Source organism: Triticum aestivum, chromosome 2B, assembly GCF_018294505.1.
Source record: "Triticum aestivum cultivar Chinese Spring chromosome 2B, IWGSC CS RefSeq v2.1, whole genome shotgun sequence".
NCBI lineage: Eukaryota > Viridiplantae > Streptophyta > Magnoliopsida > Poales > Poaceae > Triticum > Triticum aestivum.
The window spans coordinates 727,024,926-727,050,914 of NC_057798.1; the positions used below are offsets into that span (position 1 = coordinate 727,024,926).

Genomic DNA, 25,989 nt, shown 5'->3' on the forward strand with positions numbered 1-25,989 from the left:
TCTCCTCCTGCCCGTCAGACCCAGTTCGATCTCGCGGCTGGGATTTGCTGAGCGCGCCGATCGCCTCCCGGGATTCGCTGAGCGTGTTGGTTCAAGAAATCGTAGCGTTTGCTGGGCGGTGCCCTGTAACTAATCGATCCTGTGACTGTTGTGGTGTCGCGGCAGGTACAACGGGATTTGCTTGATGGCGCAGAAGCTCGTGAACATCATAAAGCAGATGGATCCGAGGGACCCTTTCAGAATCGAGATGACGGACATGCTCATCGATAAGCTGTAAGACGCCGCAGACCCTCGATGCATGTGTGATGCTGTATGCATTTGTTTGTTTGAAATTTTTACTGCATACTGTGAGGACTGTATATCCATCATGGGCCGCAACCTTGTGAGAATGCTCCAGGCTTATCTGCAATTGCCACTTTGATTGTTATTATAGAGTTAGAGATGTGTGAGGCTTTTGATGTGTGCTCTTGTCTATAAATTAAGGACCCTGGTAAGTACCGAACGTCATGTACGAGCACATGGCAACTCTGAACATTTTCGGCGGCATGTTTAGTGACGTGAGGATGGCAACTTTCGTGCTTGCGTGACTGGAATTGCCGTGTGTCACTGCACATTGTCATCCTTGTGTGACTGGAATTGCCATCAAAAAACGTCAGGGCCAGAGTGCCACGCACCTGCTGTGTGGCACTTATCATTTGAGTATATTAATTGTACTTTCGACATATGTTAGCACTACTTGATTATTTGCCCAGAATGCATAAACCTCTCTGAGATTATCGGTTTCTCATTATACTGTTCTGCTTATGTCTGAGCATGCTCGTGTTGGTTGAGTAAGCCATCTTACCAGAATCATCTAAAACTATTTCCTTTTGGTTAAATCATGCAGTTCTTGCTTGCCACTTCCGCTTATTCCTTGCTACTTTCACTGGCCTGCTCATTTGTCTAGTCTAAAGAAGTTTTCTTGAATTTCAGGTATAATATGGGTGTAATTCCAACAAAGAAGAGCTTGGTTAAATGTGAGAAACTTTCAGTGAGCGCCTTCGCCAGGTCTCTTTGTCTCTCTCCCGGGTTATAACATTCTTTGATCGCTGAATATAGTGCATTTTATTTGCCAGTTAATTTTAGAAAGCGTTTATTGCCAAGAATCACTCAATGACCTGTGTACGTGTCATATTTCACTTACCATATTGTTTGCTAAACTATTGTAGGCGGAGACTTGCAACAATTATGGTGAAGCTCAAGTTTGCTGAACACCTTAAAGAGGCCGTCACCTACATTGAACAGGGCCATGTGCGTGTAGGCCCAGAGACGGTCACCGATCCAGCCTTCCTTGTGACCAGGAACATGGAGGATTTCATCACCTGGGTGGATTCCTCAAAGATCAAGAAGAAGATCATGGAGTATAATGGTGCATTGGATGATTATGATGCCATGATTTAAAGATATGTTGTGATAGTAGAAATTTTGGGAACATCAGTGGTTCAGTGTAGCTACTCCTGTAATATTTTTTAAACCTGAATCTGAGGCTAAAATATGTCGAGGTAGTTATCTGTTGCAAAGCTACTTGTGTGATGAAAGCTAAACTGCTATAGAATGCAAATGCCATAATCAGTTCATACTTGTCCCCTTCCGCTTTCCCTTGCACATGCTGATACAGTATCATACATAAATTTTGATGTTCAGCTGAATATGTACAATGTGCGTTCTACTCTGCAAGTTGATTGAATTGCTTGTTGCTAACAAATTGTGCTCTGATAAAAGCACGTTGTGTAATTCCCTGATCTTCCTGTCTATGAATTGTATATGTAGCTGGACTTCGGATGAATTGCTGATATGAAGTATCATAAGTTGTGATGCTGCTCTTTGACGAATGAAGAAGCAAATTTGGACAATAAGCTGGGAACCCAGGAATAAATTAACGCAAAAGACTAGCTAGTTTCTCCTATTTACTGCTTGGTTTTACAACAAACGTACAGGTGTATTGGCTAGGATGGCAGGGGATTGCTTAGCTCTCTATGGTTTGAAGGTGTACCCCCAGAATTAGCTCCATTTTTTCTTGATGATGCAGCTCTTATCACAAGTTAATAAAAGACGTTCCTTGATGTAAAGAAAAGTTACCACGGAGCTGACGAAACAAATCACTGGGAAATTCTTATCTCTGAATTACAGCAAGAGCAGTTTCCTTACAGCGATACAAAGAAGCAGCCTTGTTTTGTTGTTGTTGATGTACAGATGTAGCCTAAAATCAACTTGGTTTCATTGAACATGATCAGCCATATTGTTTCCTTTTTCTCTCAGTTTTTATGGTATAAATTTTACAATCTGCTGCTGTCATGCATGATGTGAATACTAATAATAGCACAGGTGCTCATCTATGTAGTTCGTTGGGTCGTACCAAATTGAAAGGTCAAATGTTTATTCATTCAAACTGAAAGTAAACGGGTGACGAGTGCAGTCTCATACTTCAACAACAACGAGTGACGTGCTCACGACCTCAATATAGCATCAGATCTTCATAAACACAATTTAATCATCGCATAACCGCAAGCCATTTTCTACACGACGCCTTTGTTCTCTCGACAGCAAATTAATCTTTCCGTCATCTTGGTTATGGAGCCCAACCACTGCAGTTGTTTCCCACGGATGCGTGCATGCGCACTGAATCGCTGGCACTTGAGGCGAGGAGGAAGAACTGGAGGTTGCATTTGGTTCCAACCTGGTAGCAACATACCGTGCTTATTTATTTCCCATGAGAATAGGTGCCAATTCCGTTGGATCAGATTCATGCTCTTCCTCTTCTCTATCCGCGGACAGTTTTTGCTCCTCTAAGCAAGCGCGGAAATGCAGGCTGCGGAATCGACGAGGTTAAGACGGAAACAGCAGGAAGAGATTAAAATTCAGATATATTAGGGAGTCTACATACTAATTATTACCTGCACATTTGTTTCAATGCTGAAAGGTTCCCTTGTGTACAACACGTGCCATTTCTTGTCATCCCAGCAATCACTGTCTGCATAAGCCTCAACGTGCTGGATATGGCTAAACTTGTCCCACTCGCTGCCAGATTTTCCTGCGGCCATGAAACCAAGTATCTCCAGACCGCAGTCCACCAGCAAATGGCTTGGATTTACAGTTTGAATGTACAAGGGGAGTCCCATCTTGCTGGGCGAGAGCCGGAATCTTTCACCGTAGCCGGGAACTGTCAGCACAAGTCTCCGTAGTGCACTCATTTCCTCTAGTGAGGTGAGCTCGGGGCATGACTTGATCTCAAGCTTTTGCAATTCAGGGAAATTGGAGATACTAATCAGCTTGGGTAAGTCATACAGGTCGAGCTCGACAACAGAAGCAAAGTTCTCTAGTGAATGGAGACGCCACATGCTCCACAAGGTCAACTTTTTCAAAGCCTTTGCATGTGAGGCAAGACCGGGAGGGATACACTTCAAATTACACCTTGTGAAAGTAAGCGCGTCCAAGACTGGCATAGCTTGCACTTCCTCCTCCCACTCCCACTCCTCCAATTCCACGAATTCTAATAAATCCATCTCACGCAGCCTCGGAAATGCAGTCACCATGTGGGATGAAGGATAGCAACGGTGGCTTTGGGGGCCCACAAATTCTGGCCCAATGCACTTGATCGCTGGAGCACGGTTGACTTGCAGGTAGTCCAGCAATGGGAGCTGACATAATCCATCAGGAAGTTGGATGCAACAAGCCAAATCTTCCATCACTAGTGTCCTCAAGCTATTGAGGGGCATTGTTGCTGTCGACATCATCCATCTTGGCAGGTGGCGCCCGATATATCCTTCAACGGAAATAATTTCTATGCACGGAGGAGGAGATAGCTCATTAAACACCTCCTCAATTACTCCTTGATTCTTCTTACACGCAATACTGGATAATAAGCGCATCCTAGAAAGATGCACTTTTTGATCAAGCCTAACCTTTGTGACAAATGAAGCATCAGATACATTCCCCAGGCCCACTAATCCAATGCCCCTAAGCTGGGAAAGAGGTCCAAGCTCTTCCAAGCTACACCAATCACCATCCATGTGTACTTGGAACCCAGATAGTGTCCTCAAATTTGTTAGAGCATGGAAACCCCTAGGAATACTATATATACCTGTGCCTTCAAGTTGAAGATATCTTAGTTCCGTTAACTTCACAATGCTATCAGGAAGTTTCACAAGATTCTCACAACCTTCAAGACTAATGTGTTGTAAGAACTTCATTTTGTGAATGTTCTCTGGCAAGCAATCTATATCAGCGCATCTATCCATTGACAAATACCTCAAGTGTTTGAGATGATACAGAGATTCAACCATTGTGGCGAACTCTGCAGACTCTACGTGTAGAGTCCGCAGACTTGGAAAGGTAACCAAGGAATCACCAGACTGAACCTTGAAGTTTCCAATTAACATTAACGATCTTAGAGATATTTGCTCTTGTAAACTTCTCCACTCAAATTCATCTGATTCCAATCCATTAGTCTCTATAGACAACCGGAGAAACCTTTGCAAATGAAGTTTACTATTAACAGTTTCTCCATTATGAGCTACTAGTGCTTCATTTCTTGTCATGAATTGAGCGAATGAACGAATAACATCATGCATCTTGCAAACATACTGACTGGCATATGATGTATCCGACTCTATAAGGTTCCTCAACCTCAGCTCTTTATGGTACTCAGTTCCTATTTCTTCCAATCTATCTAAGTCTCCATTAACAAATCCTTCACCAATCCACATGTCGACGAATTGTGTATCATCTAAAATCATCTTTTTAGGCTTAAGGGAGAAGTGCAGAAAGCATTGTTTTAAACAAGGGGACAAGTCCTCATAGCTAAGATATATTGCATGATTTAGCTCTTCTGGCATTTGATGTATTGACCATACAGCATCATTCAATACCTTCTCCCAATCATGCCGGGTTTTTTCCTTCTGGCATAGGAGTCCTCCCATCACTTTTATGGCAAGTGGTAACCCATCACATTTTTCTACAATTTGAAGTCCAATATCCTTCAGCATATCCACTGCAGGTTCGCTTTTCTCGGTCATGAGTACCTTCAAACAATTGAGAATTAATATGGAATAAACACATTAATTGAGAATTAATATGGAACACACTCACACACATTAATTGAGCACCTATAGTCCAGTCTACTGATAAATTAAGTTGTCAATCAAAAGCATCTGGATGGATCAATGTCCATGTCTTTTTATTTGACACATAAATGATCTAATTACCTAGCTAGTTACTCTCAACACAATCTACGAATCAGAGATAAACAACAGGCCAACAAGCATATGCATGTTCTCAGTAGTCTAGAATGACCAATTAGAAGATAGTCTAGTAGTTGTGGAGGTATTAAGAACTTTAAGGCGTACATACCATTAAAAGGCAGTGCTTACATTATGTGGTGATAATCAATATAAAAGTACTACGTACAAGCAGTTGGTGTGGACGCTTGGTCTATGTGCCTATTCATAACGAACACTAGTGTACTAGTAGTAATGTTAATCAAACAACAGTTGTCATATACAGTGACGCACCAAAAAGATGAAGCACGTACTTAAGGCAGTAAGCACCAAGAGTACAACAAAAAATATTGCCACTTCCCATGTTAATAGGGATGCAAATTGGAACCTAAAGGGTACCCTCCGACCCTCCTTGGTTCAACTAAATGAACTAAATTTTCAGAATTCATATCATTTGTTCATTTGGTAGACTAAGGAGGGCCGGAGGGTACCCTAAAGGTACCAAATTTGCATCCCCACGTGTCAATAAATGAACGTATTACTTGAGATAGAACGGAGGCTACCAGTAGTTATGTGCTCACCTGCTTCGTGAGCAATGACCAGCCATCTTTGGGCCCTAATTTGTTGATGCGGTGGTATGGATTTACTGCTTTCATGCCTCGGGCAACAGTTTCATGTCTTGTGGTGACGAGGACTCGGCTACCCGGGGCACTGTGGCTAATGGGAGCCTTAAGCAAGTTCGTCCATTCATAGGTGCCCCACATGTCATCCAACACAAGAAATAGCTTATCTTTGATAGCACTTGCAAGAGCCGGCACGAGCAAAGTTTTGTCTTGAGACCCACCCCCAGGTCCTGGCAAATTTCCTTCGGCGGTAGTGATGGCTGTCCTCAATAAGTCAACCTCGCTGAATTCTTGTGTGATACTTAACCATATTTTCTTGGTGAACTTGCCTTGTATTGCTTCGTCGTTAAAGATCTTCTTGCTAAGGGTGGTCTTACCAATCCCGCCAACACCAACGATGGCGAACACCATGATGCTATCACTCGTGTCAATGACTTCCTTCGTGAGCAGCTGAACAAGCGATCTCGTGTCATCTTCGATCTTCTCCCCAACCACGCCCGACCGCTCCAACAATGGATTCATCTTGCGGTCAATACCATGAGATCGATTTGTCTTCTGGTCCTGGTAGACTTCAAGCTTGATGAAATTGAAACTACGACCCCTCTTGCAGATGTTATCCAACTTCTTGTTCAGTGCCTTAATGCGGCTGCCGATGTCGTGTACATGGAGGGGATTCTGAATGCACAAGAACATGGGGTTAAGACACCCCATGTCCTTGGATGGACCTTGCTCCATGGCCTTGAGCTGACACAGATCGATGATGTCGGTAGCGTGATACATGGCATGCTTCAATTGCTCCACCCACCCCCGAACACTCTCGTCGGTGATGTTTCTCCTATCGGCATCAGCAAGGAAATTCTGGAGGTCCCCAAGCTTGATGGTTAGATCGTCGATCGCGCTGGAGACCCCGATCAGCATGGCCACCTCTTCTCTAGCCATGTCGGCGAGCATCTTGGTAACGTAAGATGCCAAGGCATTCAGAACCCCTGTCATCGCTTGAGCTGCTGCTGAAAACATGCAGTCGAACAAAATTAGTCGTCTTTATTACTACCTTGTACATCAACGACCCCATGCTCAAAGATTGGTTCATAGTCGCCAGCCACCACAGAAAAAAGGAGAGGATAATCTAGAGACAAGCAAAAAAAAAGGAAAAAATGAGCTTGCAAACAAGACAATGCTACACACACAAAATCCGACCATGAATGTCGCAGTGGTCACTCGAAATAAAACCGAATAGTTTAGTTAAAAAAGTAATAATCTACGATGATACACTACAAGGCTAGAATTGTCTAGTTGAGCTGATATCAATCACCTTGAATCAAATGGAGAGATCAGAGCTTAGAGCAACTAGCTCGTAGAACGGCAGAGGATGGGGCTTTCAGCTTTGCATTTACGGTGGGATTTAGATACAAAATATATGTTTGAAAGACAGATAGTAGATGGGTCTAGCTAAGGCTCAGTCGGCTGACGTCATGTACATTGATTTTTGCCTGTTTCGGTCACCCCTTGTCGCAGGTTGTGTTTTTCCTTTCCGGGCTTTGGTTGTGGGCTCTGTTTGTCTTTATGAGTTGTCTTTTGAAGTGTGGTTGTGGGCTTTACTGTTTTGGGCTTGGCTTGTCCCTGTGAGGCTGTGACTCACTTTTTGCATATTTTTTCATTTTTATTATGTGAAAAAAAAAGATTACAACCAAATATAACACAACCAGAAAATGAAAAGGATATGATATGACAGAAAAAAGAAAACGAAAAAGATATAATATGACATGATAACTCTGGGCTTATTTCTATAACTTTTTTTTATTTTTCTATTTTTCTATTTTCTCTGGACAGAAAAGGCCAGTGCCTAGTCGACGGCTAAAGCGTGCCGATAATGTCAAGAGAGGTCGGGGTAGACCGAACTTGACATGGGAGGAGTCCGTAAAGAGGGATCTGAAGGACTGGAGTATCGACAGAGAACTAGCCATGGACAGGGGTGCGTGGAAGCTTGCTATCCATGTGCCAGAACCATGAGTTGGTTGCGAGATCTTATGGGTTTCACCTCGAGCCTACCCCAACTTGTGTGGGACTAAAGGCTTTGTTGTTGTTGTTGAAAGAACCCCCACACTAGTTGGGCTTAACCCCTCTTTAGATTTTGAGATAAATGGGATGGAAAAAGGAAGGACGTAAAAGTGTGAAAAGAATCCCCTTCCTCTGTTCTTTATCAGCAGTACCCACGCAAAACCCCTACCCCAACTCGACGAGTAAACCACATGTGCCCTCCCCGCTTCCTCCCATCTGAAACCTCTGAAAATTGTAATTTCAGACCATGCAAGAACGAGATAAATACAAAACTTCCTCGTTTGGGAGCTGAAGAATTCTAAACATCAGCAAAACTCCAAGCAAGTACTAAAGCCAAAAAAAAAAAAAAATCTGATGAATGGAACAAGAGACAAACAGAATTCGCTGAAATGGCATTTGCAATTCAGATAGATACAAACAGAAGTGCGTAACGAAAAAAACGAGAATATGGTTTTGTCCTTTACAAACTAGCTGCACATAACGTAAGGAGTGCAGAAATATATCTGTGGGAACTAGCTGGGACAAACCGTACAAATTTGTTGAAACAAGAGTTTCAGATTTCTAACAAGTCACAGAAAATGTTTAAACACGAGCCATGGGAATCCGCAGGAATGATGTAGGATATTCAAAGAGCGGGGGTGCTTTTCTGCTTCCTCTGATTTTTCTAGCAGGAAGAGGTGCAGGGGTGTTAGCTACTAGTATCTGAATCTAAGTCCCTCTAGTAATGGAACAAGTTACAAGAGGGTGTTCACTGTTGAGCTCTGAAAACCAGAGAGCTGAAACCCGAACGGAACGTCACAGCCGAGCAGAGCACATCAGAGATCAGCTTGCAAGCTAGCTGAAAAAGTCGTCGGGTCATTTGCTGCTCCTATCTTGGTCGATTCGAAAGCTAGCACACCTCTACCAGCACCCCCGTCCCTCATAGATGGGGTATGGGGCAAATTGGCTGCTACTAGAACCCTAGAAATTTCACGGCATGCATGCGGATTGGGCGCGAACAGGAAGAAAACATGGTCGCTGACCGCTGTTCTTCAGTCGGTTGGGTGACTCACCCGCTTCGCAGGGCCCGAAGAAGCGGGCGACGCGTCGCCGTGGCTGGGGATATCGACGCCGGTGACTCTGCGTCGGAACCGCCGCTTTTCCCCCGTGATTCCCCTCCCTCTGTCTTCTCCGCTCCCTCTCTGCCTGTCTCTGTTTCGAAACAGTGACACCTGGGCGAGGGGAACGCTGGAAGTGGGAGAGGAGAGATGGATAGAGAGCGGGGCCCACATTCCAGTGGAAAAGGCCAAAAGGCAAAATCGAAAAATAATACTCCTACTCTCTTTTCCACGGAATGACTATGATTGTCTATTTTTCTTTTTGCGAGAAGACTACTCCCTCCGTTCCTAAATAGTACAAGTCTTTGTAGGGATTTCATTAGGTGGACTACATACGGAGCAAAATGAATAAATCTAAACTTAAAATGCATCTATATACATCTGTATGGGTTCATAGTGGAATCTCTACAAAGACTTACATTTAGGAACAGAGGAAGTATATGATTGTCGATAATCCACTTCTGAGCCCACGCTAGGCTCATCTGCACCCGCGCTGAAAAAAAATTCAAATGCTAGAAAAATTCAAAAAATTCAAAAAAATGCATCGTAGATAATTTGATGCTTGAAGTCCGCTTCAATTTTTAAATCATTTGGGTATCCGAGCAGCTCTCGGCAAAAGAGACGAATTCGGGGTCTGTAAAAAAGTTTACTGTTCATGCACTGTTTTGACCCGATTTGCCTTTTTTTGCTGAGAGCAACTCACATGTCCAAATGACCTGAAAATTGGAGCGGATCTCACACAATAAATTTTCTATCATGCAAATTGTTTTCGGAATTTTTTGAATTGTTTTGTGATTTTTTTCTGACCAGGTGCGGATGAGCCTGGGCACCGAAACGCTGCACTCTATGATTGTCTGATACAGTACTATATTCTTTAAAAAACCCACCTCGGTTGCAATTAATTTTCGAAAACGCATCAATTTGTCCAGTTGTTTTTCAGTCTTGGGATCTTGATTTCAGTTTGAGATGTCATGAAACACATGCAACTTGTGCAATTAATTTGAGATGTCACTCGTATGCCTTATGCCTAACTAAATTAAGCAGAAAATCTGCCTTAAATGAGACTAGAAATCCCTGTAAAATCAACTAGACGTGCATAACAAATGTTTCAGTGCAGCAGAATTTCCAGTAAAGTTCCAGAATAGCCGGGCAGCGAAAACAGAAAGCTGTGAATGCCTCAAACAATATGGGGGAAAAGCCCGCACAAGAATACATAAAAGATATAGTACATGGACTTCAATTCAAGATCACGGCCAAGTTCACATCAGCTTACATGTCAGTGCACAGCCAACAAACAGCTGCTATGTTGCTATCAGCAGATGCAGCGTGCTGCCTCAAAATTCCTAGACTCCAAAATTTGATTACTACACATACAGGCACCCCAATGGCACGCTGCGGAGATTGCTACATCCAGCCAGAAGTCACAATGAACACCCATCGCATGCATCTGAAACTTCTGTGAAATAATTTTGAAGCCTGGGTCATTCAACTGGAAAAATGAGTTCTGAATTAAGCCAGATATCAATTTTGATACAGCTGCTTCCAGCCCTTACCTAATATGCCGTCAGCAACATCAACTATGAATCCTGAGGTTCTGAATCATCTGGTAACGTTTGAGATTCTCTACTGCATTTCGATTCCTGCATCTCCACCTCAACAGCAATCACTTCTTTTGACTTTCCGTTCTCTGTCTCCATCCTTCTTACCTTCTCTTTTTGTATGGCACGTAACTCGTACCTGTAAGAAGAGAACATGTTTTTAAAATGTCTGTCAATAACCCATGGCAGATTGGTAGGACAGAATTAGAGTATTATATAGCAGCTGGAGCTAAAGCCTATATGACCACAGCAGATCACTCCATCTCGGTTCTCAAGCCTCGGTGGCTACTGAGAAGAGTACTAGGTGGTAGTAAATTCTGCACACGGTTGCAGAAGAACCACCGTATAAATGTTGGTCTACCATAGTAGTACATGATAGTCAATAATGTTAGTCTGAATTATGCAAGTCCCACCTTATATTTTGGCTGCGTCCCACGAGAACACTACAAGGTAGCTGCAGTAGTTCAGAGTCTAATCTTGAATCACATAACAAATACATCTCCAAAACTAACCAAGGATGGTGAATTCTTCTTTCAGCCAGGTTATTTATACATTGAACATATCTACTCAATGAAATCTTTCAGGAAGTAGAAGTTAGTGGAGTACAGCAAGGAACAATCACCTCCATGGCTGCCACATTCCAGGTTTATAAGGTTGGCGTGTATAAAGAAAAACTTTAAACATTATTCTGATCAACAAAATATTATTTATATGCCACAACATATATCACTGGATTTACATTTAAAAGAAGTTTCCAATGGTATACTTTTGCGACATCAAATTAACGGTTAGAGTTTTCATTAAATTATGTGCGGGCCTTATAAGCCTGAACAGAGGTATTATTAAGATATACTGGTGTGATACCAGAAACTTTATATAGTCAACAGCACTAGTACTATATCTATCTCTATTGGAAGCATTACGCCTCATGGATAGTTCAGCAAACAGAGACCACACTTTACATGATGGTGTCCCCTTTTTGCTGAACTTTTACAAAAACGGGTACTCATATTTGACATAATTTCTCATCTTCAGATGCCAATCCCTTTTGCTGGATGTTTATAATATATACTACAAGACATCACAACGGTACACATGCAACTGGGACCATCATGTTTAGATACGGATATAGTTTGCTGGGTATTAAGGAACAGCATGGACTAGAATTCCTAACTGAAGACTCACAAAATCAACACCACCATGAAGCTAATTGAGCACTTGGACTGAAACAATGCACTTGCACATGGGCGAAAGCTAATGAGGCAAGAGCTTACGGCAAGATGTAGGTCCTGGCGAGCAGGAAGTAGATTGTCCAGAACTGCTTGTCCTTCATGTGGCGTGGGCACAAATCATAGCGGACCTTAGCGAGTTCCTGCAGGGATCAAACATTATTACAGTTTGAGACCTGAGAGCCATCTCTCTCTTGGGCGAAGCGGAGGACGAGATCCGCGGGGGGCCTACCTTGGCTCTGGCGAGCACGAGGACGGCGTGCCGCTGCTGCCAGTCCGAGAGCTCTCCCGCCGCCTCCGCCGAGGCCCCTGCGAGACAACATGGCGCATCACCGTCAGTAATCGAGACTGAACTAGCAGGGGAGCGGAATCGAGAGGGGAGGAGGGAGGGGGTGCCTTGGTGGAGCTGGAGGGCGGAGGACTTGAAGGCGTCGGGGGAGAGCGTCCGGAGGAAGTCGAGGAGCTGCGGCGTGACGCCGAGCTCCTCCGCGTCCTCCTCCTTCCCCTCAGCGGCGGAGGGTTTGCTTGGGCCGGCTCCGCCGCTGGCGCCGGCGGCGGCTCGGCGGCGGAACGGCCATGTGAAAGAGGGGAAGGCCATCGACTGGTGGGCAGGTGGGCAGGTGGGCCGGCGATGGCGATCTGATGGACACGAGCGAGATTTGTCGACGAGCTCTCTGGGCCGATCGCTCGACGCGCGGGCACGGAATCGGAATCGATCACGAGGGTTGGGGGGTTGGCACGGCGAGAGAGGAACACAAGGACACGGCGGAGGAGGCTGAGTTGAGTGCTACTGTGCGCGTTCCCATCTTTAAAACTTCAGTTGAAGCTTTTTTTTATCCGTATATATTTTTTATTTCAGCAGCAAATTCAAATTCCAATTCCAATTCGGTTTCGACAGTGGAGTAGATAACAAATTCAAGCCTGGAACTAATCTGGAGATAGCAAGGCTTCAGAAGTTTGAATATGAACTACTTCCTCCGTTGACAAATATAAGCTGTTCTTCTAGTAACTTCTTTCCTGAATCAGATGTATATAGACATGTTTTACTGTGTTTTGTTCATTTATTTCAGTCCGTCTAAATCTCCACATCTTATATTTGTGGACAAAGGGAGTACCTCACAGCCATCTATCAGGTGATTTCCTGTATCTTGCTGTTGTTGGTTGCCTTTTCTGTGCTAAAGCAATCAATCAAATTTCAACTGTACAAGTACGTTCTTTCGTTTGTTGTTTGATTGCCTTATCAGTACCAAGCTATGTCAAAATTTTACCAAGGAAATCGACTCAATGTTCCATCTATCCAAAGTGTGTAACCTCTGAGCCTGACGACTCTACCAAAGTAGACAACATTGTAAACTGGCAGTGATGTTTCTAATGAAGCATACATTTACTAAGATAATCCGCATCACAAACCATGACGCGGCAGATGAAACAGTATAAGATCTAGATTATAAACCTCAAAAAGACCTAGAGCTCACAGAATGTAAGGTTTTGTCGTTGACCTCATCGTACATGAAGTAAACATCAAAGTGTAAATTGAAGGTCAAGACACTTGGTACAAATGAGACAATGCTAACATGTCACAGTTTCTTTGCCCCAATGCTGGGTCATAGATCGCTATCCCCATCTTGAGGCAAACAAGGACATTCAGCTCCCTGCTGCAGTAGGTACGGCGGCTGGCTTCAAATCCTCGGCCTTCTCATGTTCCTTGTTTAGCATCTGCAAGGAATCACATAAAAGATTACACACTTGTCGCAAAATTTGCAGAAAGAAGGGTATAACTTCATAAGATCAACATGAAGACACCAATATAGCTAAGGATGGAAGAATTGGTAACAGCTTAAACTAGCGGACAGAAACAACTTACCTTGTTGTTGATCAAATTGTGGAGAGCAATGACACTCCGGATAAGAGAAGACAGGTATATGACCAGCATCATATCATTTGTTTTCACTGCATGAAAAGATAGATAATAAAGTTGCTGCAATAAGCAAACCCAGAAAATGAAAGGGGAAAACAAGCCGGTTATGGTAAACTGATGGCGACATGCTTGATTACCTGCAAAGGCTTTAATGAGCTCATTTACGTTGAGATTGGGGAGCAGATTAAACACATCCTGCAAAAAAAAACAGAACAAGTATATTACACTTCCATGAGTGAAAATGTAGAACTGCTTCAGTAACAGAACTTGGGACGAATTTTGAATTGTTCTCAACTCATAATCGCTAAAAATATCAAGCATTATCTCGTGTGTTAAGGCATGCATATATCATCAATTATCATGTTTTTCTTATCCTACTGTGGACCTAATAAGTGGTGAAGCTACAATATGATCAAACAAATTACTGTTCTGAGGACAGAAAAACAGACATATATAAAGCATGATTTAACCACCCAAAATATAGTATATCCCAAAACCAAAGTGATGTATTGATGGCTCTAAAGCACCCTTCGCATCCTATCTGCCTCAACTTATGGCGGAAACTGCTGGTGATAAAACACGCACTAAGGCCTCTCTCATTGCATGGGTGCTTAGCTTCTTGTTACTAAGCTTCATTTAATTAGTTGTGGACGAGTTTGTCTTTTTTGTGGAAAATTGAGTTTTCACCTAGGTATGCGCATCTAGCATCGTTTCTTCCTGGGGTAACCAAACTCTTCTCTCTTCTTAATTATCTTGCCACATAAAAAAAAAATCCCTACTTGGCAGCCATAGCAGTAGCACCTGTACAAGGTGCCCAGAAGGGCCTAGGAGTACGTATCTTTCAACCACTCACTGGTTGCACAACTTTCACATATTCCTAAGGGAAAACATCAATCGCTAAAAAGCATCACAATTTTTCTTCCGGAGAGTACTCGAGCATCACATTTTTCTTCCTGAGAGTAGTAAAGCATCACAATTTTCTTCCGGAGACTACAGCAATTAACTAGTTCATCCCAGACAACCTTTAAGAATAGAGGTGTACATTTAAAACATTTAAGGTTCATGGGGGCAACAGAACCTTCCTGGTGAGGATCAAGTATAATAGAAATTACTGAGACACAAACAGAAGAAAAGATCGAATGCAACTCCCCAAAAGAAGTGGCTAACATAACATATAACAAATAGCGAGAGCCAAACCTGCAAGTGGTACAGAATCTCATGGTTCAGTGGGAGCTTCCCTTCAATTACAAGATCTAGATAACCCCGGATCTCCGTAAGCCTCGCATCGAGTCCCTTCAGGGCTGCAAGCTTGCTGCTGACCTACATTGGCAAATGAAAATTAGGGGCACAAGCTGCAAACTGTATCCACCCATCTTAATTCTTATGAAACATTACCTCTGTGGCAAGTGTGCTTATTGTTGTGTCTTTCACATCCCTCAGAAGGTGCTCAACTCCTGAAGAGAGCATAAAGCATACATCAGCTAAAATTATGAAGTGAACCCAAAACCTCTCAAACAAAATTATATTTCTTGGATTGTTCCAAACATCAGCCAGTTAATCGGCATCTCGGTCAGTTAATCGCTACTCAGTGGGTCACCAAATAGCCGATTAACTGGAAAATTCGCCTATTTATCCCTACTCAGCACCCGACCGATATGGTACCAGTTACAGATATAATGAACATTGATTTCTTGCAGAAAGTGACCTAGCCTATCAGAAAGTGTGACTGAACTATTGAATGTATAACTTGAAAGTGCCAAACATGATGCCCGTTCCTCATGCAATTTCAAACAGACTAGTTCTTACCAATTTCCTCGACTTCATGGGCCGCAATTTCTGATGGCACGTGGACGAACACCTTCTGACTTTTCTGAGTAGCATTCTGTGAAGGAAAACCATATCACATTAGTGAAGCCGAATAAGCAAATATCAAATCTCTAACATCTTAGACCATACACCCACCTCTTTAACCTCTTCTACAGCATAATATGCTTTGGTGGGTATTCCCAACTCCTTGGGTTGAACATCAATAATCACCAGGACAGGATTAGGAACATAGCTGCACAATGTGAAGAAAAAGAATTAAAATTAACTGCATAAGAGTAAGCGCCTAACAAGGGAATTCAATAATCACCCATAGAAAAAGCGATACTTCCATCACTAAACCCAGTCACCACCATCAACACCCCCCAAAGAACGCAAAGTATGTATGTACGGTAATTTTAACACTGTTCTTTTATCTTCCGGAATCATATAAAGGTGCAACCATGTCACTAAAGTCATGAGTCGGTTCAAGCAAACAAGTTCATTAAACATTAGATTGTTTTACTGATGGAGGGAGAGGAATTACAGTAGCAGACCAATCCAACGTAAATATCATCAGGCTGACTGTTTACTGTAATGCCTAAGATTGCCAATCCTTTCATAACTAACACCATATATCAGGACATCTAAAGAACACACTCTACATAAGGCCATCAGAACTTTTCCATTGCTCTGGACAGTAGCAGAACTGAAGGAAAAATAAAAACTAGCTATGCATTTTGGGAGCTTTGCGACTATTTGTACTCCCTCTGTAAAGAAGTTTAGATAAATATAAGAGCATTTAGAGAAGTACGACAAAGTTTTGTGCTAAATGCTCTTATATTTCTCTAAACGCTCTTATACTTTTTTACAGAGGAGTACAACAAAGTTTTGTGCACAGGCGATATTTCTCCAGCCACATGTGGAACTAGAAGCACAAAATCAAACAGCAACTGAACCCAAACTAGATTATGACTGAATGGTAAATACTTCATAGAGACAGCTAGCCTCCTTGAAGAGTTCACGCTTGCATTCCAACATTGGTCCTTATGTATAAGTTGCAAGTAATTGTACCAAATAATTGTGTACAAACTGAGAAGAGCTTCTGAATTACTGCAAGGATAAATGGTTGTAGAGCAGAATCATACTTGGTAAACAATGCATGAACATCCAAGTCGTTCTCCTTTAGTTTTGGACCAGTGCTGTACCAGCCAACAACATGCTCCTTGGCTGCATCAGAAACAGCTCATCAGTATTCAACAGAAAAAACTACACATGGCAAGTCCAAGCATATCTAATCTAAAAATTCTAAAACGGCATACCGTTGATCCTCTTGAACATGGAGAACATAGACTCGTGGTAATTATGGTCGAGGAACCAGATCCTCGGGTCCTTGTCATCCTCCTCAAACGGCACTGCAAGATCACACGCCGCCGCAATTCACAAATTCAGCAAACCGCCACCGTAAAACAGCTCTACAGATCTAATCACGCAAGGGTTTCACGCCAGCGGATCTAACAGCAGCTACGGCCAGGGCGGGTTCCGCGAACCCTAGGCCCCGCCAGAGGCGCAGATCCCCCGGAAACAGGCGGGGCGGACCCGGACGGCGCAAACCCTAGAAGGGCAGAGACGGACGGGCGGGGGTTCGCTCGTTCGCTTACCGGCGTAGGAGTTGGTGACGTCGACGACGCCGCGGGAGGAGGTGCCGAGGAGCACGCCGACGACGCGCTTCCTGGTGTCGCGGGCGACGCGGTTGTAGTGGTCGACGATGCTGAGCAGCACCAGCGGGTGGACCACCACCTTCTCCAGCGTCCGCCCCGAGAGCTGCGCCGCCTTCACCACGTCCATCGCCCCCCCTCTCTCCTCGGCGCGAAACCCTAGCGTGCGCGGCGGCGGATCTGCGGCGTACGGCTGCGGTTGGGTGTCTGCTGCTCCTCTCTGCTGCTGCTGCGACGGCCGCGTTTGTGCTTTGCTTCCCCTCTTTTTCTTCCTTTCTGGCGGAGGCGGAAGGCGAGGGGCTCTTTTAAAATTAGTAGGTTCTGTCGAGGGGGTGAGGCTGAAGACCCCACCGGCCTCTCCTGCGCCGCCCGATCGCTCGTGGACGGTTCAGATTGAACCTTGTGGATCCTGGCCCAACACCACCGTCCCAACCAAGGTCAGTCGCCTCCCGCATCGGCCTCGTCTCGTCTTCCGTCTCCGCCCGCTCGCCTCCGCCCGCCGACCGGCCTCGCCGGCGGCCGTGCGTCCCCGTGGTCGTCCCTCGAGGTACGAGTCTGTATGGCTTGCAAGTTCTCATGCCTACTGCGCCTCTTCCCCCCGTTCCCAGCCCTGCCATCTCACTCAATTTCTCCGATTCAAATGTAACCCTAGTTCCTCTCGGTTTCCGTCTCGATTTATTGGGCGCAGAAGAGTAAGGCGAGATGGCAATGGCGACGTCGTCGGCGTACCCTCCGCCTCCTCCGTTCTACCGGCTGTACAAGGACTTCGAGCAGGACCCCTCGTCTGCGCCGGAGCCTCCACCGCCGATCGAGGGGTCGTACCAGCTCTTCGGCGCCACCTACACAGTATGCTGCTTATCTCGTTCGTCTCCGTTGTGTGCCATTGCTTGTGTCGAACTGACTGTGGCTTTGCCTATCTGATCTCCAGACAGATGTGGTGCTGCCAAGTCTGGAGGATCAAGGTGTTCGCCAGCTTTATCCCAAGGGCCCAGATATCGGTGTGTCTCATTCTTCTCAGCGTGTATTTGGTTATCTACTGATGTACAATGTACCTCAAATGGTTACTTTGTGATCTGTTAAATGATTAGGGATGCCGTCGAAAATTCACTTGCAATTTTGATTAGCTGAAGTTATTGTTTATTGTTAGTACCTCGAATGCAGAGTAGCTGTTTCTGTTACTTGTGGGCCCGATGTTTGCTAAAAACTGCTTAACCTTCAGACTTCAAGAAGGAGCTAAGGACACTCAACAGAGAGCTTCAACTCCATATCTTGGAGCTAGCGGATATTTTAGTGGAGAGGCCATCTCAGTATGCCCGCAGGGTTGAAGACATTTCACTTATTTTCAAGAACTTGCACCATCTTCTTAATTCCCTACGACCACACCAGGTATGAGCTACAGTTTATATTTCACGTGGTGAATTTATTTCCGCAATTCACTACCATAACTCATTTTAATTTTGATTTTATTTAGGCAAGAGCGACATTGATTCACCTCCTTGAGAGCCAAATACAGCGCCGTAAGCAAGCAATTGAGGATATAAAACAGTGAGTAACTAAACTTTCTTCAGCTTGACTTGGCCGGTAAATCAGCATACCGTTGATCTTCCATTCGACATGATTCATAGTCAAGGATGCACATCTAGCTCTGCGTCAGTACCTCTTTACAGAATACAAATGTATTATCATTAGCTTTATTAGATTACCTGGTCCCTAGAAATACTGTACTGTACACTGAAACAACCATCATATATTTGTACACTTGTAATTAAGTCAAGGGGAGATGTATTGTGTTAATAATCATGCTAGTCTCCAATCATCATGTTATTCTATCATCCATCCATGTATTAGAAGCACAAAATACTTAACCAGGAAGGCCCTTGTGGTTTTTATGATATTCGTTTTTTGTGTCGCTCATACACTAATTGCATGTCTGAGGTAGAGAAAGCTCAGGTTATAGCTAGCTGCTGCAGTTTGGGAGACCAAAAGTTGCTCCCAGCTATAACTTGCTGCTGCAGTTTGAACTATTTAATATAGTTCAAAACTTGGTAACTGATGATGTTGTTGATATCAAATCAAGTACTCCCTCCTTCCAAAAATACTTGTCGGAGAAATGAGTGTACCTAGACGTATTTTAGTTCTAGATACACCCATTTTTATCCATTTCTCCGACAAGTATTTCCGGACGGAGGGAGTATGTTTGATTGATTTGTAAAGAGCACATGCTGTATGCAGCATTGGTTTGCCACTCTTATACAGTATTTGTGAGCAGGCACTGTATGGTATGGTACATGTGTGTTTGTTTGGATCTTCTAACCTGTAATGTTCTTTTAATGAGTGATGATAATTATGGCATTAATTCACCTGATACTATTGTAACTAGGCTATTTTAACAGCCTTATTAAGTATTTTCTTTCTATTAATTTCAGGAGGAGAGAGGAGGCACAAAGGCTGCTTGGGGAATCACTGGTTATTATTGAGGGAAGCCAGCAGCAGGTTATGACTCCAATGTGAAGGCCTCTAATATCCTGGGTTTCAGGTTATGACTCCAGTGTGAAGGCCTCTGATATCCTGGGTTTCCTGGTGCCAAGTTGGCTGGATTAAGATGAAAGTATTGGCGTGAGGTGAATGCATTCTGCTGTTTGCTCGTAGAAATAGCCTAGTGATAATTATGAGAAATTTCTAGCTTTCAAAGATGAATTATGCATCTGCGTGTGCTGTGAAGCTTTTAAGCACTGAACCTGGTCAGCTCGATGTTGGATACTTCCATTGTAATGTTTAGAATCTTTTGTTTTCACTTCCATGTTTTCAACCGGAACGCAGCTGTAGCATGCTCCAGGCATCCAAACTGGCAGCATGTTTACGAGTCGCTGGATCACAATGATAGGTGTCGAGGACTTAGGATAGAGTTTGCTATGCCATCCCCAGCCCTGTTCCAAAAGGCAACTTTTGCCGCTCCCCTTCCCCCTCACCCAAGGGTGTGTGCTTTCCGTTTGCCACATGCCCACACCCATCCGCGCTGCCCCTCTTCCCCATCCGTTTAACCCCCCTTGCATCAACCTGCCCCTCTTCCCCATCCGTTTAACCCCCCTTGCATCAACCTGCCCCTCTTCCCCATCCGTTTAACCCCCCTTGCATCAACATAGGGTTCCAGACAGGAAACTTGGATAGTTCACTGTTTTCCAACCAAATTCCGTGTATATAGCGAGGAGATCTTTCTAAAAACTTCAACTTACATGTACCTATACATAGATTCAGAATATATATATAGGATGTAGGCTCTAGCTGTAAGAAATAGTTGCCACTTCTACACCAAAAGAGTCCAGACCACCACATCATATTGCACTGACGCCAACAAAAGCAGCTACTTAATTCCTTAAAATACATGCAACAAGAAATTATCCCAAACCAGAGGCATCACCCAAACAACATGAATGACGATCCATGGGTGGGAGGGGTGGGGGTGCTCTGCTTTGAGCAACATCAGAAACAGAGCGCCATTGCACAACAGTACTCCAGCAAAAACAACTTGTTGTAGGAGAACACCCTGACCACGCCACAACTCGTCGTTCGCAGCAGGCACCTCCTGTGGTCGGGTTTTGGAGGTAATCTGCAGGACTACGAGCATCAAGTTAGTTATATTTTAAAACAATGTAGTATCAGGTTAGTTCGCCTAGTGAACGGTTACGACAGTGACAAGAGTAGTGGTCTTATTTACAAAGAAAAGGCACATCCATTTAGTGATAAACCTTCTGTAAATTATGCGCAACACCTAAGGCACCAAAGACTAAGTACGTGTTTACCTTATCTCCCTCCAAGATATGCCTCCTTAACTCCGTGAAGGCTTGCAGCCACTTCATGCATGTTGGGGCGCTCACTCGGGGACAACTTGGTGCAGCAAAGTCCAACGTTTAGCACCGAGACTAAACAGTCCAAATCTTTTTCCTTCGTGGCTACTGGACGATCTTGTAGCAAGTCAGAGTCAACAATCTGTGATATCCCAGCAGGAAAATTCATCTGAACAAAGTTTGTGATGCTCAGTCCATCCTTGAACATATCTTCTGTCGGTCTCTTCCTCAAAAATGTTTCGAACAGAATAATCCCATAGCTATAAACGTCCCCAGCAACTGAAACTTCACGACCAGTTGCCCACTCTGTAACAACACGTACGACGATAGTTTAGTCAAAATATTAACATAAGCATCACAAATAAGGAGTCATTTTCAAGTTATGCTGTACCATATATGGCACAACATGAAAACGAACAACAGACATCACCTGGAGCGACATATCCGATCGTTCCTTTTATTACAGTCGAAGAAGCAGAGTTTGAGTCACCGAAATATGACTGTGTCGGACCAGCTTTGAACCTCGCAAGGCCAAAATCTCCAACATGAGCTGTCATATTATCATCCAAAAGAATGTTGCTAGGCTTCAAATCACAATGAACAATAACTCCTTGGGTGTCATGGTGGAGGTACTCCAGTGCATCTGCTACATCCACCACAATGCTCAGCCTTTGAGCTAGTGTAATGCGCTCTGAATTTGAAGTGTTTTCATCACCCAAAGCTGAGTACAGTAGTGCGTGCAAGTCACCCTTTGGCATGAATTCATATACTAGGGCTTTGAAATCATTCCCTTTAGAATCGATACTCGAGCAAGCAGTTAGGATAGGAACTAGATTCCGGTGCCGCACATTTCTCAAAGCATTGCATTCCGCAATGAAGCTCTTTTGTGCTCCTCTTGTCTCTAGGGTGAAAACTTTAACAGCAACAATAGTTCCATCTTGCAACAGTCTACCTTTGTACACAGAACTGTATCCTCCTCTGCCAATCAAGTTGGATGTGGAGAAGCCATCAGTTGCTCTGTCAAGATCGTGGCAAGAAACCCTGGGAAACTTTCGACCAAAAGAAGGGAGAGACATGTAAATATTCTTCCGTTTTCTCCTCCTGAATAGCAAGACAGATATGACCACAGCAAGTGACACCATGCTGGCTAATGGGATCACTACTTTGAGCACTGTTGATGTCACGTGCTTAGTTGAATTTGAAGGTATGACAGGGCAGGCCAGTAGGTGTAGCTTCGCTGCACCACCACAAAGCCCCTTGTTCCCATCTACCCATAAAGCAGTCACATTCTTGAATATGCCAATTTCTGGGACTTCGCCTTCGAGACGGTTGAATGACAAATCTAGTTGTTCAAGATACATCAGGCTGCCAATAGACTTCGGTATGGATGCTGATAAGCGGTTGTGAGACACATTGAGTACTTTCAAGTTTCTGATGCTGCCTAGTGACGCTGGAATGCTTCCACTAAGAAAATTCTGATCCAACTCAATGTATTCCATACTGTCACAGTTACCCAGTGTGTCAGGGATGGCACTGGACAGGTTATTAGATGAAAGATACAAGTACTGTAGTTGCTTGGCACGGCCTACTTCGGTGGGAAGTGGTCCGCCTAGGCTATTTGAAGATAGCGCAATTTCTCTAATTGTAGGAATGCTGAATATCTCCTTTGGAATGCTACCATCAAGAATGTTATTGGAAAGCTTCAATGCTTCAAGGGTTTTGAGGTCTCCCAAACTCGGGGGTATATGCCCATACAACTGGTTAGAATCCAAAACGAGTTCCCCCAGTAGAGATAAATTAGAGAGGGAAGATGGAATATATCCTGTAAAAGCGTTGTTCCTTAATATGATAGCCCGCAAGCTCTCTAGAGTTCCTAGCCATCCCGGAATGACACCGGTAAACTGGTTTTCATCCAATGCCAAAAACTCCAGGCTGTGAAGGTTAGCTATACCGGCAGGGAAACCCCCTGATAGTCTGTTCCTTCCGAAGAAGAACATTTCGAGTTTGCCAGAAAGGTTGGCAAATGTATCTGATAACCGTCCTTCAAGACGATTCCCACGCAGCGACAATTTCTGTAGCTCAGTGCAATTGCTTAGACTATTCATAAACTCCCAGTCTTGCTTGTCACGTGCTTGTAACTGATTGTATTCAAGATTCAACCAGGAGAGCTCTTTAAGTTTGCCAATAGAACTAGGCACCACCCCAGTGAAATTATTACTCGACAAATCAACCAAGGATAGCTTAGAAGCATTCACCAGCGAATTTGGGATAGGCCCATCAAACAAGTTGTTAAATAAACCAAACTTTTGAAGATTGGGTGATGAACTACCAAGGTTGGATGGCAGCTGGCCACTTAGATAGTTGGAGGCAAGGCTTAGTACAACAAGAGAAGACACATTGAGGATGGCTGGTTGGAACCTTCCTGATAGCTTATTTCCCCAGGCGAAAAAGAACTGCAGCATGGGCATATTTCCAATTTCACTTGGGATCTCGCCACTGATCCGATTTGACGAGATATCAAGTCGAGTCAGTGTTGTGATGTTAAAAAGTGAAACGGGAATTTTGCCGGTAAGATTGTTATATGAAATCAGCAGGCTTTGAAGGTGAGGAGGAAAATTGGCATGTGTAGGGATTTGTCCAACTAGGTGATTGCGATCCAGCCATAGCATCTGCAGACTAGAACAATTTGCGAAGTCTGGTATCTCACCCTCGAGTGTGTTATTACTCAAGTAGAGATTCTGGAGGTGCTGCAGGTGACCAAGGGACCCAGGGATTTGTCCAATGAACAGATTGCCTGGTAGGGATAGATTTCTTAGAAATGTAAGATTTCCGAGTGAAAGAGAGATGCGCCCTTGTAAGCCTCGACCACTGAGGTCGAGGGAAATGACGCGATGTCGATTCTTAGGCCTACACGAGACACCTTCCCAGTTACAGAAGTCCATGCTGTCATTCCAGGACATCAGAGCTTGCTGGGGATCAAGACTGATTGCCTCCTTGAATTCAAGCAGTGATAACCGATCTGTCGCATTTCCATGTGAGGAGCAGACGATGACATGGGTACTGCAAGCCACAAGTGCCAAGAGAAACTGTCCAACTGCAATAACCATCATGGCTGGATTTCTTTGTCGAATTTAGAGCTTCATTATATGCATAAATAATACAAGCCGGCAAAAAATTAGATAGGCAACAAGTGTTGGCAAATATAATGGAATTGTTGGTGAGTGAAGTACCTGAAAGACTGCCCTGCACTATCAGGAGCCAACACTTGTTCTCTGTTCCATCAGCAAGATTAAGCACAAGTCAAAACTAGAGACACTGAATGTTGAATATTACTATAACTGTGCACTTTACTAATTGAATTGCCATTCAGATATTGTGTAGGACATAAACTTTCTTCGAAGAGCTGACCTCTTATTTATACTACTTGTATGGTAAGCTTTTTTATGTATCTATCAGGAAAACATGTCTGTATCAACTAGCAAGCAGCGTGATATATAATCATCACCAAACACACAGGCTAATGCGCATAAAATCGTGTTTCATGCTGATCAGAAACTCGTGCTTTCTCGATCTAGAAAAGAAGTTATAAACGAACTCAAAGATAAGCTAGACATTTGTGCCCTTCAAGTTCTTGTTGGCCATTGCCCACCACTTATTGGACATTTGGAAAATGAAGAGAGTGATCTGAAGTTATACAGTATGCAGCAAGTCTGCAAGAGATAGAAACACTGAAACTCCACCCAGAAAAGCCAACTTTATATGCTTCAGCAAATAGTAGATGTAACTTACCATGCTTTTGCACCGCCTCGTGGAGAGAGCCTGCGTACTTCTGTTGGAGAGCGGCGATAGGCCTATAGAAGTTCTTTACTAGCTGCTTAGAGCCATACACGCTTCATTTATATAGGCGAACCAAGTACTCCCTCCGTCTGGAGATACATCCATTTTTATACATTTCTCCGACAAGTATTTCCGGACGGAGGGAGTATCTACCACCGACAAGCTATAATATCAACTCCCGTAAAAAAAGAAAAGAAAAGCTATATAATATCAACGTGTTTTTTCTTTATTATTACTACATCTAAACAAAACAGTGTTCCTCTTTCTTCAGTCCAATCCCTATCCATAGAACCAGTCAAAGGCGGCTTCCCATGGTGATGGTGATTAGTAGCAGTATTGACCCAATTTCAACAAAGAAAGTGATTAATAATAAGGGAACCACTGGGCATCAGACTATTGATGCATAGCTTCCCGTCAGACCAGGTGGGCGTTGGATGCATCCTGAAACAGCGCCCGCACCCTCTTGGCAGTTGTCGAGACAAATTTCCTTTATTCACGTTTCCTTCCATGTTTGAGGTCCCTAAAATCACGTACGCCCACTATTCCTGCCAGTTTCCCAAACAAACTTCCTCCATTCTCGTTGCTTCCATATACGAGTTTATTTTTTCTTTTGCGAAGTTGAGGTTTCGATAATCATGTATACGAATTCATGGGATGCATGGCTGTTGGAAATATGAGCAATTTACTGAATAATTTTATTAACAGAAATACTAGATAAAGCATGACTAGTATAGCAGTGATAAAACAAGCCATGCGATTTGAAAAAGAGAAGGTAAATAATATCTGCATATATGAGCTAGAACCGATCATCTCTAGAACAGACAGTAGATCAAGATGCATATATAAAGTAGAGCCTAACATGTGTAAGGCAAACACTAGAAGAAGGAACTGTTGCAGGACTTCTAACAAGAAAGATAAGAACACGTACTAGACAGCAGCCGGTGCAGAGGCACTGGACTTGGGGTTGGTGTCCTCCATGTCGTCGAGGAGGTTGTCGACGTCGGGGAA

At 43.7% G+C, this 25,989-nt stretch overlaps 5 protein-coding genes and 1 pseudogene across 7 annotated transcripts; 2 read left to right on the forward strand and 4 right to left on the reverse strand.

Moving 5' to 3' along the window:
* Nucleotides 1–165: 165 nt before the first annotated feature.
* On the forward strand, nucleotides 166–1,630 carry LOC123046978 (U3 small nucleolar ribonucleoprotein protein IMP3; the record flags this gene model as incomplete). Its single annotated transcript, XM_044470444.1, is given in 3 exon segments — nucleotides 166–273; nucleotides 973–1,047; nucleotides 1,209–1,630. Coding segments are annotated over 3 exon segments (415 nt in total), but the record flags the coding sequence as incomplete, so codon positions are not given.
* Nucleotides 1,631–2,399: 769 nt separating this feature from the next.
* Nucleotides 2,400–9,242, reverse strand: LOC123046979 (disease resistance RPP13-like protein 4; annotated as a pseudogene).
* A 964-nt stretch (nucleotides 9,243–10,206) lies between these two features.
* LOC123046982 (uncharacterized) lies at nucleotides 10,207–12,942 on the reverse strand. 2 transcript variants are annotated; one of them, XM_044470449.1, is made up of 5 exons: nucleotides 12,257–12,942; nucleotides 12,093–12,169; nucleotides 11,906–12,003; nucleotides 10,587–10,770; nucleotides 10,207–10,509 (listed from the first exon to the last, which is right to left on the reverse strand). In XM_044470449.1, exons 1-4 carry the CDS (start codon nucleotides 12,456–12,458, stop codon nucleotides 10,611–10,613), a joined length of 537 nt encoding a protein of 178 aa, XP_044326384.1. In that variant the 5' UTR covers nucleotides 12,459–12,942; the 3' UTR covers nucleotides 10,207–10,509; nucleotides 10,587–10,610. The 2 variants fall into 2 exon arrangements, with proteins under 2 accessions (XP_044326384.1, XP_044326383.1); XM_044470448.1 differs by having other exon boundaries at nucleotides 10,207–10,489; nucleotides 12,257–12,682.
* Nucleotides 12,943–13,284: 342 nt separating this feature from the next.
* Nucleotides 13,285–17,584, reverse strand: LOC123046980 (26S proteasome non-ATPase regulatory subunit 7 homolog A). The gene is made up of 10 exons (XM_044470445.1): nucleotides 17,243–17,584; nucleotides 16,904–16,996; nucleotides 16,730–16,811; nucleotides 15,741–15,837; nucleotides 15,585–15,660; nucleotides 15,174–15,232; nucleotides 14,976–15,098; nucleotides 13,916–13,973; nucleotides 13,725–13,810; nucleotides 13,285–13,576 (listed from the first exon to the last, which is right to left on the reverse strand). Exons 1-10 carry the CDS (start codon nucleotides 17,427–17,429, stop codon nucleotides 13,505–13,507), a joined length of 933 nt encoding a protein of 310 aa, XP_044326380.1. The 5' UTR covers nucleotides 17,430–17,584; the 3' UTR covers nucleotides 13,285–13,504.
* Nucleotides 17,585–17,675: 91 nt separating this feature from the next.
* On the forward strand, nucleotides 17,676–20,093 carry LOC123046981 (mediator of RNA polymerase II transcription subunit 7a). 2 transcript variants are annotated; one of them, XM_044470446.1, is made up of 6 exons: nucleotides 17,676–17,846; nucleotides 17,988–18,145; nucleotides 18,228–18,297; nucleotides 18,519–18,685; nucleotides 18,771–18,844; nucleotides 19,726–20,093. In XM_044470446.1, exons 2-6 carry the CDS (start codon nucleotides 18,002–18,004, stop codon nucleotides 19,808–19,810), a joined length of 540 nt encoding a protein of 179 aa, XP_044326381.1. In that variant the 5' UTR covers nucleotides 17,676–17,846; nucleotides 17,988–18,001; the 3' UTR covers nucleotides 19,811–20,093. The 2 variants fall into 2 exon arrangements, with proteins under 2 accessions (XP_044326381.1, XP_044326382.1); XM_044470447.1 differs by having other exon boundaries at nucleotides 17,713–17,846; nucleotides 17,952–18,145.
* Nucleotides 20,094–21,100: 1,007 nt separating this feature from the next.
* LOC123039490 (probable LRR receptor-like serine/threonine-protein kinase At3g47570) lies at nucleotides 21,101–24,477 on the reverse strand. Its single transcript, XM_044462636.1, has 3 exons — nucleotides 24,375–24,477; nucleotides 21,575–24,281; nucleotides 21,101–21,450 (listed from the first exon to the last, which is right to left on the reverse strand). The coding sequence occupies exons 2-3, from the start codon at nucleotides 24,252–24,254 to the stop codon at nucleotides 21,101–21,103; spliced, it is 3,030 nt and encodes a 1,009-aa protein (XP_044318571.1). The 5' UTR covers nucleotides 24,255–24,281; nucleotides 24,375–24,477.
* Between the last annotated feature and the right edge of the window lie 1,512 nt (nucleotides 24,478–25,989).